A 13,745-nucleotide genomic window follows, 5' to 3' on the forward strand; every position below is an offset into this window, starting at 1 on the left:
TCTAACCCGCTGAATCCGAATACAGGGTCACGGGGGTCTGCTGGAGCCAAACCCAGCCAACACAGGGAACAAGGCAGGAACCAATCCAGGGCAGGGTGCCAACCCACCGCAGGACACACACAAACACACCCACACACCAAGCACACACTAGGGCCAATTTAGAATCGCCAATTCTGTTTCTTTGTTCACCATATAATTGATTAAACATTAAACATATTTTCCATAGTGTTGTTTTTTAATTACCCCTTTACAAAACGCTTCACAGGCACAAAATTGTTTTGGTTCATTCTTTACAACTGGAAGAGTGATGGGTTAAGTGATCTGCTCAGTCACAGAGCGATTTGGAGGCAGAGTTGCTGTAAAATCCACTGTCTTGCCTGCTGTGTGGCACTGCCTTTAACACAAAGACAACTCAATAGCAAAGCAGAACAGAATTCCAGCCATTAAAAGCCCCTAAACACATTTTCTGTATGCCACAAGGATAAAGCAGATCTGCCCTGGTGTCTCCCACCTTGAGACCCTTTTTTTGACTCTTACCAGTGGGGTTACTGCTGACTATAGCAGTTTGATATCATTTTCAACCTTGGCTACTCAGTGAGAGTTCTTGTTCAAAATGGCTGTTTAAATATGAGCACCTATTTTCAACTTAAAAATGTTTTTTTTTATATAGATGGACACTTAATTAATGCTGATTTGCTTAATTTTGGCAGATGACTTTTAAAATTGCGAAGTATGATGCTCGTGGAAAGTTTCTAGGCTGGGACGATGTGAAGGGTGGCACTTTGCAGGTAAGTCTGATGGAAGTAGTGCAGGTTTTAAGAACAACAACATGAACATCCAACCAGGGCCGGATTAAGGTGGGGGCTATTGATGCTGCAGCATTAGGCCCATTCCTGAAATAGGCCCAGATGAAAACAGACGAGAATTTTCCGGAAGCTGAACAGTTTTTCTTTGCTATATTAACCTCAAAATAATTCTTAGAATGAAATTTGGAGTCAGACTTTCAGACGCCTAGACACAGCGTTATTTATTATACAGTTATTATTGTTCTTTGCGCTGTGACATAACTATAATGTTGTTGTGTTTATTGTTAACCGAAGATTTCAAGTTAATGTTATCAATTTTATGTTAAACAGTTTACTTAGTAATTTAGCTGTGTTTTTTGCAATATCTTGGGGATTCTTGCCACTTTATTTTTTTTTCGGTAAGTGCCACGTAGTAAATTTTTCACCTTGAAAGTTAGTTGTACAGTAAAAATCGATGGCTATGTAAATGGTTATCTGTAAAGGTAAAACTAATGCCGGTCCGTGGGCCCGGCATGGATGTTTAGAATTTTTAAAATCCTCGACAGGATTCTGGTCTATTACGAAATTTAAATCATGGACAAAATTTTATCCTCAAGATCCTGAACTGAGTCACTTTGACCCAATGTCTCTGGAAATTCATTTTCTCTTACTCTGTTTCGTAAGAGAATTGCAAAATATTGTGTATTTCATTGTTAGGTTTTCTGCATTAAGTGAACTTTTCAGACAATTGCTGTTGAATGTTGATGTTAATCTTGAGCTGTTACGATACTATGTTGTTATTATAATTCATGTTCAATAAAGGCTGGCTGGTTGCGTCACAAGTACTTAAAGCTCCTTGGTCGGTTTGAGTGCGCATGCATGGTGAGTGTCGAATGCACATGCACCAATGCCGATGTGCTGCAGCATCAGGCCAAATTTCGTTTTAATCTGGCCTTGCATCCAACCAGTCACTGAGCCCCCTTAATCCAGTTCTAGGGTTGCAGGGGAAAAGAGCTTACCCTGACAGTAATGGATACAAAGTATGGGTGCCACTGAATTACAGGTTGCCCTCATGCACAAAGCCTTATTTTAACACCTAACACGCAAAGCTTTGGCATGCGAGAGGAAAATCTCAGTAACCAGAATAACGTCTGGGAGAACCTGACATTCTGCAGAGACAGTAAGGTGAACAGAATTTGAATTTAGCGTTCTGGAGCTGTAAGGGCAGCAGTGCAGATCAATATGCCAGAATGATGGCATAGCAAAAACAAAATTTATGTTGCCTCCTATGCTGTTTACAATAACAGTTTAAAGTAAATGTCCCATATTTTACACTGGTGTAGTTGCAAATTAATTAACTTGCTGCTTAGGAACGTAATAAATCAGTCACGGTGAGCTGAACAATAATCAGTGCCTAAGACACTCTTTCAGAAATGTTTTTAATACAAATATAAAATACAAAATCCATCAAAGGTCTACTAACAGAAATATTGTTGAAAAGTGGCTGAAAGTCAAAAGTGCTGTGCTTTGTGCTCAATTTCTTATACATGTGTTTGAGTGAAACGGTCATTGGGATGCAGCTCACAGCTGATTAGGAGACAGTGGACAATGCCAAGAGAGGAAGACTTGGATGGCTCTTTGTTCATCAAATATGTAATTTCACAAGATCACTAAAAGAATTTGCAGTGTAGCACAAAATGTTTATTCTTGGAATCAGTCCACCTAACTTATGGTGAATTCAGGAATTCAGTCAAGGTGATGCCTCTCTCTGATTGTTGTTCTCCCTAAAAAGCTAAAGGACTGAAAACCTGGGGTTTTGGATTATTGAAAGACCATCTTAGCCAGTGGAGCTAGAGGAGATCTCTCTTGACTACTATCTGTAACTGCACGTTTAACTGCAATAGTGCCCCTTTCTCTCTGTCTCTCTCCCAGCCTTACTATGGTCACCCATGGCTACATTCACTCCATCCTATGAGTGAGTTCCTGATTAGAGACAAGCGATGCTGTAACCCAGGTTCTATATGTGGAGGAGAAAGTGTAGTGAAGCTTCTTCTTTGCCATTAGAAGGCCAATTGGCCTTAGTTTGTAATCCAGAGACCAAGATTTGGAGTTACACAGACATTTAGGGAGGAAAGAATGTATTGATGTCATCTTGTGCTCCTAGTCTCCTGGCTATAATTATTTTATTCATGTTTCGTATTCCAATATCAGAAGTGCAGTATTTGAGCTTTAAAGTTATAATTATGGAAGAAATGCAAGAATCATTCTATCCTTATATAGTGCAGGGGAGGGCAGCTGGTTTAGCACTTCACACATCCAGTGTCTTTAGTTCAAACATGTGCCCAGGTGTTCTCCATGTTGAATTTGCTCATTCTCCCTGTGACCCTGTTGGTGTCCTCCAGATGTATTTTTTTAGGTTACTTAGTGATTCAAAACTGGCTCAGTGTGAGTGTAAGTTTGTTGGCGAGAGTGACTTGTGTTGGACTGGCACTCTATCTGACATTATTTCCTGACTGGCACATTTAATAGTATGTTTTGGATATTTGTAAATGTAATTACAGTTATTAGCATATTTTAAATTATTGCTGCAATGTTTTATGGCATGTTACTATTTTAACAATTATTAATGGTTACTTCAGCTTTTAGTGCCGTCCACATGTTTGTATAGGTAGAAAAGTCTCCTCATTATAACATATAGCTTTCCTAGATAAATAGAATTAATAAGTTTCAGTTGCTTACCTTTATGTAGTTATGGGTCATGGTGAAAGTGTGTGCCAGTGATGGTCCAGCATCCTGTCCTGGATTGGTCCCCAGTTGTACATGTAATCCTGCTGTTCTGAGAAATGGAGGGATATCTAGATATATCATTGAACAATTATTTTTGTTTTGTTGCTTATTGTTTATTTTGGTTGTTGCACATCAATTTGTATTTAAATTATATTTGTTTGGTATATCACAATAAACAGGGTTTAATATCATTACATAGACATTAGTTAAGTTATTTCAATCATAATATGCTTGATTGCTGTAAGGGGTTTATGTTTTGAGTTGATACTGCTAATCTTTTATGCTCATACTATTGAACTGAATCTAATGTATACAGTTAATTGAAAATCAACATGACCTAACGTCCATTTTCCCCGACTGCTGAGTTTCAATTAGAATAATATGCTCCTTTTTATTCTGTACAGACACTGTGGTTCTTGTCAGGACAAATTAAAAACATAAAAATACTATAAAATATTAAGTTCTGCAGCTTGATGCTGCTCACCTGATTTACAAATAACCACAATGTGAAAAACAACTATTTACTACTTTCTTATGCTACATTTAGGCTTTACACATCATCTTACACTGATTTTCAAAAAAAATGCAAGCAATATTTGTTTCTGAAAATTTATAGTGCTGAAAAAGTATAGATAGTGTGACAGGAGGCTGGGGGGCAGACCCAGCCGGGATGCCCGGAAGGAGATCTACATGTCCCCTGGGCCATGAGGGGGCAACCACCCTGGATAGCAAGGGGACCACAGGGAAGTAGCAAGGAGACTGAAACCCATGGTGACCTGTGTCTACCGCCAGGGGGCGCCCCAAGCCTCATGAAGCCTGGGAGATCAACACTTCCGCCACACCTGGGAAGGTGGAGGAAGGACCTTCCAGCAATGCCTGGAGTGCTCATGCGGCATTTCCGCCACACCTGGAAGTGCTGCCGGAAGAACGTCAGTGAGCACCTGGTGCAGGTCCAGGTGACTATAAAGGGGGCCGCCTTCCTACAGTCGAGGAGCTAGAGTTGGGAACTGGAGGTGGACGAAGCTCCAGCGACAGGAGGAAGAGAGGCAGCCCACAGACATTTAAAGGCCCGTATTGGAGGGTGTTTGGTGCTGGAGCACTGTGTGTGGTGCAGGACTGTTTGTTTGGTATAAATAGTTTAATAAACGTGTGTGGCATTCGACATCCGGTGTCTGTCTGTCTGTGGTTGGGCTGTTTATCATGATAGATAGATAGATAGATAGATAGATAGATAGATAGATAGATAGATAGATAGATAGATAGATAGATAGATAGATAGATAGATACTTTATTTGTCCTGAGGGCAAGAATGAGCTTTTTACAAAAGATCAAGGAATATTATAACAAACAAAAATAACACCCCTTAAATGCATCAAAATTGATAAAAAAGACGAAAGCAGTTTTTTGTAGCATTTGAATGAAAAAGGATCAGTCAAGCCTAGTCTTGGTGATGCCATACCTGTAATATATACATCTGCAAACAACCATAAGTGAATTTTGCATAAAACTGGGTGGGAACAATTAGATGGCTCACTGAGCGTCACATTTATAAACCAATCATAAAGGCAGCACTCAAAGTAAGGGTGGTGATTTTTAACTGCAAAGATCAGAGGTGCTCTCATTAACCTGGTCTGACAAAGTACAAGGTTCTTTTTACAATGAACTGTCAACAGTTAAAAAGTTTTCTAATAAAATCCTATTAGACATATACTGTACATGTACAGTATGCTGTGTGTGCAGAGAGCACATTTCACGTTTTAAAAATAAAAATAATCTGATTCAGGGGAAAAACCTTCCAGTAACATCAGATTATACACTGGCATTCAACGACACAAATGAACGAATAGTAAATGGGAATGATGCGTTGTCTCAAGTGTTGTGTATGCTCTCTGTTGTTCAGTTTCCAGCAATATTGTAGGAGTTGACTAAGCCTGAAAGAATTGGCAGCTATATTCATGAGAATATGAACAGTAAAAGATGTACTTAAAGTCAATGGTGTGTTACACCCTGTCAAAATGACTGCTGTTAAGAGAGCTGATAATGAAAAGCCACAGGAGATGCAGATTTCAATACTTAAATCACCCAAATCAACAATTCTGCCTAGCATGGACAAGGCCGAAACATCTATCTTCTTACTGCACTGCACTGCAAGAAACTAAAGTAAGTTAACATTACTGTCTAATTTGAAATACAAACATGCCATGACAAAATAGTGGCAGCATTTTAATACGTTTTATTTCCATTGATCACAATACTTATCTAAACTATATCTGCTGTTACTTTGTCATACAGAGATGCAATAGTTAAAATGGTAGAAAGAAGGCACTTCTCAAATGTGTGGAGCGCAGTATCTGTGGTGGTCTATGTGTGTCTGTGTTTGCCTGTGTTCACTATTGCAGCGCACATTACAATGTTTAAATTAATTCTTAAGCTTTACTTACCTCCTGAATGGTTAACAACAATTTTAGTTTTTTTACCTTCCAGCCAAATCAAATCTTTTGTTTAGTATCTTTTGCTCTGTCCCTTTAATCCTGGCGGCAGTTTAAAATGCACGGACTGGAGAAATTGGGGCAGGGTGTTTCAGGAAAGAGGCCTAGTGGGTGTAGCCGGTACAGTGTAGGATTTCACCGTTCTTCACTACACTCTTCTGGGGTTTCCAAAGAAATGAATTCTCATTTGAGAAACATGCCTGGCCCTGCAAGACCAGTCAAGCTAAGTTCAGATTTCACTTTTTTACATGTATATTAAACATGATAACTTTATTACCTTTTAAAGAATATAAAGTATGGGCTGAAACTATTATCTGCATAGGTCTCATTGTATAAAGAATTTTGGTTTATCACACCAGCTCACTTTGTTACATCACATTTTCCCAGCAGGTACACAGGGTGGCCCAATTAAAGCTAACAAATTTAACAATTAAATTTTTTTATTTGCATTGTGTTGGTTTCATCAAGGATAATTTCTAACCCCTGAAATCAACAACTGAGACTTATGTTTCTTTTTAATTCCGTAAGGGAATCTTCAGCGTGTTCAATTTTAATCAACCATCCATCCATCCATCCATCCTCTTCCCCTTATCCGAGGTCAGGTCGCGGGGGCAGCAGCTTGAGCAGAGAGGCCCAGACTTCCCTCTCCCCAGCCAATTCTTCTATTCCGGGAGAATCCCAAGGCGTTCCCAGGCCAGCCGGAAGACATAGTCCCTCCAGTGTGTCCTGGGTCATCCCTGGGGCCTTCTCCCGGTTGGGCGTGCCTGGAACACCTCACCAAGGAGGAGTCCAGGAGGCATCCTGATCAGATGCCCGAGCTACCTCATCTGACTCCTCTTGACGTGGAGGAGCAGCGGCTCTACTCTGAGCCCCTCCCGGATGACTGAGCTTCTCACCCTATCTTTAAGGGAAAGCCCAGACACCCTGCGCTTGTATTCGCGATCTTGTTCTTTCGGTCACTACCCATAGCTCATGACTATAGGTGAGGGTAGGAACATAGATTGACTGGCTCCTCCTTTACCATGACAGACCGATGCAGAGCCCGCATCACTGCGGACGCCACACCAATCCACCTGTCGATCTCACCCTCTATTCTTCCCTCACTCGTGAACAAGACCCCGAGATACTTGAACTCCTCCACTTGGGGCAGGATCTCTCCCCCAACCCTGAGAGGGCACTCCACCCTTTTTCGGCTGAGGACCATGGTCTCGGATTTGGAGATGCCGATTCCCATCTCAGCCGCTTCACATTCAGCTGCGAACAGATCCAGAGAGAGCTGAAGATCACGGCCTAATGAAGCAAACAGAACAACATCATCTGAAAAAAGCAGTGACCCAATCCTGAGTCCACCAAACCGGACCCCTTCAATTCCTTGGCTGTACCTAGAAATTCTGTCCATAAAAGTTATGAACAGAATCGGTGACAAAGAGCAGCCCTGGTGGAGTCCAACTCTCACTGGAAACGGGTTCGACATACTGCCGGCAATGCGGACCAAGCTCTGACACTGGTTGTACAGGGACCGAACAGCTCTTATCAGGGGGTCTGGTACCCCATACTCCCGGAGCACCCCCCACAGGATTCCCCGAGGGACATAGTCGAACGCCTTTTCCAAGTCCACAAAACACATGTAGACTGGTTGGGCAAATTCCCATGCACCCTTCAGGATTCTGCTAAGGGTGTAGAGTTGGCCCACTGTTCAGCGACCAGGACAAAAACCACACTGTTCCTCCTAAATCCGAGGTTTGACTGTGCGACGGACCCTCCTCTCCAGAACCACCGAATAGACTATTCCAGGGAGGCTGAGGAGTGTGATCCCTCTGTAGTTGGAACACACCCTTCGGTCCAGAGGCACTGTCCCTGATGTCCATGCGATGTTGCAGAGACGTGTCAATCAAGACAGTCCTACAACATCTAGAGCCTTGAGGAACTCTGAGCGTAACTCATCCACCCCTGGGGCCCTGCCACCAAGGAGTTTTTTGATCACCTCGGTGACCTCAGTCCCAGAGATGTGGGAGCCCACCTTCGAGTCCCCAGGCTCTGCTTCCTCATTGGAAGTCATCAGCAATGATAAAATAGAGCAGCACATCCTCCAACATGCTCTGGTGTTGTTTTCATCAGCTTTATGTTTTCTATTCTTTCTCTCCTCCTTTTCATTTACCTGTTTTAGCCCTAACTGACTGGTGTGGCCTGGTGGCTAAGGCAGTGAACTTTAAACTGCGTACCTGCTGCTTTACCTTGCCCTTCATGAGTGAAGTCATGAGTGATAATTTTAAAACTATGCTTTAGTCATGGTATTATGCCTGTACAGTAGCTGACAGAATGAATGCATGACGCTCTTCAAATACAGACATCATAAACACCCTATGAGTATTGTCACTGGGGTATTCCATAATCCTTAATCCCAAGGCCAGTAAAGATCTGTTGCTTGATTCACTGAAAAAGATGTCAAGTGATAAGCTGTTAGGAAACACTGGGATGTGGAAATTAAATGGTTGCATTAACTTTTCATTTTTTCTTCTGCAGTGAAGTTTGTGCTATTCCTTGCTTTATTTTTAATTAAATCATGTCACTTTGCCCAGGAATTCGGAGACCTTCCATGCCGCTGTGAGGGCTCCCTCTGCCGGCCTGGGGGTATTGGCCGGGATACAAAGCCGGCCATGGACCACAGTAGTTATGTGAATTAAGATTAAGTATCCATCCATCTAATGGTCATAAGGAAGGAACCAGTCCTTGATGCAACTCCATTACAATACTCTCATTGTGAACCAATGTAGAGTCACCATTTAACTTAAAATGCAAATCTTTGGGATATAAATGTATTCAACAAAAAGGTGGACTCCATTCATGGAGTTTGCTTTGCTAGCAACCAGGCTGAGAATCAAATCTATGTGGCAACAATACTAGCAACCTTGGCCTTTGTACTGACTGTGAAACTGAATTTACCTTAATTTATACTGAAATTTGGACAGACAAATAGTTTTTGTAGTTGCTTTAGAATAGCCTTTTCTGTCAGTATTAAGATTAAAAGGGATTTATAGTAAATAAGTAACCATTTAAAGTCTACTCATATCACTCAGTGAGAGGGGCACTTGATTACTGTGATGATTTTAAAATTATCTCACTATATACAATTATATGGTATCGCATTTAACATACCTGTAATATGATCTTTTATAAGTCTGGGTTACAGAGTTTATTTGAAGTCTATTTGATTTTTTGATAACCCACATTCCAAATGGTATTCTACTGTATACAGTAAATATTTACTTTTGGTGGGTGGTAACCAAACAAATAAAGTCACTTATTCAGGTTTAAAATAGTTAAATGTGTATTACAATGTTCAGTAGTATGTCACATTGTACTTGGTGTATGATAGCTGGGTGTCTTTTAAATATGCCTCTATAAATAACATTAGCTATCTATTAATAATCAAGTATTCTTTTTGAAAATGTATCTCAGCATGTTATCTTTGGGCAGTTGATTTTCTTTTTTATTGTACACTTCTATTATAGTGCCTTCAGTACCATATATAATGCTTTATATTGTAAATACTTATAATCTTTTCTGCCAGACTGAGTAACGATTCATCCCATCCACACACTTCAGGCCTGTCTCTGGCCGTGCTCTCTAATCGAAGTAGACAGTTATTTTTTTTGTTAGCCTTACATCGACTCACATTATTTCTTTCTGCCAAAAACAACATTATAAGAGTCAGCCAAGGCTGAAATAATATGGATATGAACAGTAACTAAAGAAATAGTATTCACAATTTTATATGAAGTATTTTAGAATGTAAAAAATGTAAAATTTCTTCCCCTTTGATTCTTTTTCAGCTCTGCTCAGACACACAGAAGACCCTCGATGCAGCTTGGCTTTTTGGGACATCTTACAATCAGTCTGTATGTTAATTTATCAAATTTCCTCTTGCTGATTTTTCACCTTTTCTAACTCAAGGTTGTGTGGGTGTAACTTATAAATATACAGTACGAAATATGCAATAACCTAATTATGAAATACAAGGTTCACAATAGAGTACACAGGCTTTTTGTGCAGTTTTCACACTTTCTTGCTTTAAAGCTTGCAGTTCGAACATTTTATGTATAGTTTCATTTAATGGCAGTTATGTTAACAACCTATACCAACATTTAGTTCAGAAAAACCTGAAGCAATAAATATTAGTTAATATTAGTCAGACATGGAAATGTCTCGATTGTCAGATCATTCAAAATCTACACTATGACTATTCTGTATTATTTCATCTATTCAGCCATTACATTTCAAAAAGCACTCATTCAAGTAGTGTCAGTGTGGCAAAAACCAGCACAGGATAGAATGCCACACTCACATGGCACACTCACTCACACTTACTTTGATTGTGTCAGTTTTACAGTCACCAGTTAACATCATTTACACATCTTTGGGGATGAATGAGGAAGCCAAGGTACCAAGAAAGAACCCATAGAGACTTGTAGAGAATGTGCACAGTCCATATGGACGTGTTAAAGAAGCACCTCTGTGATACCCATAATCGAATATTGGTGCTTCAGATCACTTTAATAACTCAGAATGAGTTAAGTGGCACCTGTAAGTGTGGTCCTAAAAAATTCAAAGTAATCTTGTGCCCTGCTGTTTTACTTTGTTAGTTAAAGTGGGAATTCCCAATTGGTCTTGTGTGGGGTGTGAGTGTTTGAACAGAATAATGAATTAGCATCCTGTGCTTGGATGGACACTGCCTTACACCCGATACTGGCTCTGAATTGGATCAAATAGGTTGGACAATATCAGGTTATGTTAAGATTTCAAAGTGAAAACTCTTGAGAGGCAAACATACAGAGCAGAATTTGTTTAAGAATGGAAGAAAGTAAAAATGATATATTTTAAACATTAAAATGTATTTTTAATAATCAAGTACTATTGTTTCAAAGAATCTCATTTGCTTTTATAAACTTAAAATTCATATCATCTTGAGTTGACTAATTGGGCTAAATGTGTTGTGCTTAGGTGCTGATTATTGGATTCTTAATACTTGTCTGATTGAGATAAAGCCTGCTATGTTTAAACTGTGAACATCCATATTTTCCTGCTGTAATGTCCAAATTGATTTTACAATGGCACCATGTCCACACTGTGCTGACGTTTAATCATTCTGAATTAGAATTGCATGTAATGTAGCCTAAAGAGCTCAGAACGCCGGGCAGTTTTTATTGATGCTGTGTTGAGAATGAGCATCATGCAGCAAGTTCTGGAACTGTCTTTAAAATGTGGTCAGACATCAGCGGAACCTGTTCTGACAAATAAACATCAGAAGTACGGTTTTTACCATTGGCTCAAGAAGATCGTTTTAGAAGAAGACTAAGGCTGCATTCAAACACATCTATGAGTTGTATGATTAAAACAAAGCAATTTCAGCTAACCAGAATCTAACATTTAGCAAGTGGTCATCTTGTGAGATCCCATTTCTCTGGATGTGCAGTGTATTGCATTGAAGTTAGGGTTTGTCAAAGTTTCTGGCGGTACGTGGTATACTGTATAATTTTTGCTTACAAAAATCCTTTCATGTATCACGTACGGTAAGCAGATCAAATAAATGCTAATATTTGAATGAAAGTATTTTTTAGAGGTGCAATAAAGGATTGATATATTACTGTTTAAAATGGACTGCATAGTTAAAGCAGTAAAATATCTGCACACTGCAGGATGTATTGTGTGAAAACTTCTTGTTAATTAAAATTAAAGTAAATTTAATTTTGTAGCAACGGTAATGCTATAATTGCTTTTTATCGCTCTCTGTTATTCACATTTACATTCTTTTTAGTGTTCCATACAAGTATCTCAACTTCTTGTGCGGTTTCCTGAACCAGTTTTTTATGAGCTGTTCCTTCAATACAATGACAGCTCTGGGAATGCGATGGTTTGGCCAGTTCCAGTGTTGAGCCAAAATCTTTTGCAAGCAAACCCAGGTAAGATACCCTGCTGTAATTGTTATTCAGATGTTGAGAATCTGATACTTAATCGGAGGACTACAATTCCTACTGTCTGTGTTCTCATGAGTAATGTAATTTTATGAGCTTGATCATCCAATCAATGACATTCCTATAAATAATTCCTTAATAACTTAATGATATACTATTATAATAATAAATGGTACAATCAAAATTGGACTAGATTGCAAATGTTAATATGCTTCCATGACAGCCGTAATAATCATTATGTTGATAATACTAATTAATGCAAATCCACACTCATTTTGTACCTAAATCTTCAGGAGACTTTTTAAAAACACAATTATTATTCAACTCATTTTTCATGCAGCCCACAGGAATTAACATAAAGTGAATTAGCTTAAAGTCTACTCCTCAAAATTATTAAATGAAGTTTATTAAAGGCTTCAGATTATTCACACTAATGAGTCCCCCTTTTACATAAGCCAGCTTTATCAGGGCAAAGTAAAAACACACTGCAGACAATGACATTATAAGCATATTAAATTATCATTGTTATGTCTGTATGGTTTCATCTATGCATTACCCATATTTCTCTCTATTTCTCTCTATTATAAAAAAAATCTTGGAAGGTTGGAAGGAGATGAGACATGATTTTCTCACAGAGACACTTTCACGTCAACGTGAGACGAGTCTTTGTGCCAGGAGATTTAACCATGCCTGGGGCTAGCAATAAAACAAAGAGTAGATGACAAAGTAGAACGTTGTGAAGAATTCAAAAAGGTTAGAGATGATGGAAGTACGAAAATTCAAAAGTGTCAAAACGGAAATTATTACTCTGTGAAATAATGGAACAGCGAAAAGAGATTGAATATATTGTTTGGATTTAAACTTTAAGTCGGTGACTTGTAGATCGTCTAATTCGTGTTGCCAACAGGGAAAAAAAGTAGTGTTTCTTCCCAATGAAGAGGCGTATCCGCGAGAATTAAAAAATTTGTTGTTTGGTGAAAGTGAAATCCCGTGAGAAGTCAGTTCTCATTTGCATGAATGCTATTGTCACTCTCTTGTAGAGAGAAAGAAACGATATTCACTCACGGGCAGTTATGCGTTGCATTGGCACAATGTAATTCCAAACACGGAATCAAAATTCAAAGTGATATTGATGAACTGGTAAAAGCAAAAAGAGATCGAATATATGGACATAGATGATATGACAAAATTGCGCCATGCAAGATGCAGATCACGCAGCACGGCAGCAGCAGCAAGCCAGCAGCTGATCGAGCAAAGATGAGGTAAAAAATATATATATATATTTGTTTCCCATTGTATCACCGTTTAAGAGGGGGTTTCGGAGAAGTGACCGTGTGTCCTTGGGGTGCATTCAGCCCCCCTCTTCACAACGCGAGCGGAAGAAATGGGGGGGATTGGCGAGTGAGTTGGCAAGCAAAGTGAGCAGAGGGCAAAGCCTCCTAGTATTATTTAAAACAGAAGGTGCTGCTGAAGAGAGAAAATTAAAGGATTTTTATGAAGACTAGAACTGGGTCAATTAAAATGTGTGTGAACACTGATCCGAGCCCATCATCTTAGACAGCCAAGACTTACAAATTGAAAACAGCTAAGAAGAACAAATGTAAAGCATTTATTAATGTTTAAAGAATGAGCAAGCTTTGCCAGTTATAGCACTCCATGCAAATTCCCAACAGTTTCTTGCAGCATGTACACAACTGGCCATTTGGCAAAGG

General features: G+C 39.4%; 1 protein-coding gene across 1 annotated transcript in view; it reads left to right on the top strand.

Annotated features, from left to right (window-relative positions):
- Positions 1-13,745, top strand: part of LOC120535491 (meckelin-like) — a 128,575-nt gene that overhangs the window by 52,002 nt on the left and 62,828 nt on the right. The window contains exons 10-12 of the mRNA XM_039763379.1: positions 711-788; positions 9,895-9,960; positions 11,877-12,021. Coding sequence (XP_039619313.1) covers positions 711-788; positions 9,895-9,960; positions 11,877-12,021 — 289 coding nt within the window. The remainder of the gene's footprint in view (positions 1-710; positions 789-9,894; positions 9,961-11,876; positions 12,022-13,745) is intronic.

The sequence above is a fragment of the Polypterus senegalus genome, chromosome 9, assembly GCF_016835505.1.
Source record: "Polypterus senegalus isolate Bchr_013 chromosome 9, ASM1683550v1, whole genome shotgun sequence".
NCBI lineage: Eukaryota > Metazoa > Chordata > Cladistia > Polypteriformes > Polypteridae > Polypterus > Polypterus senegalus.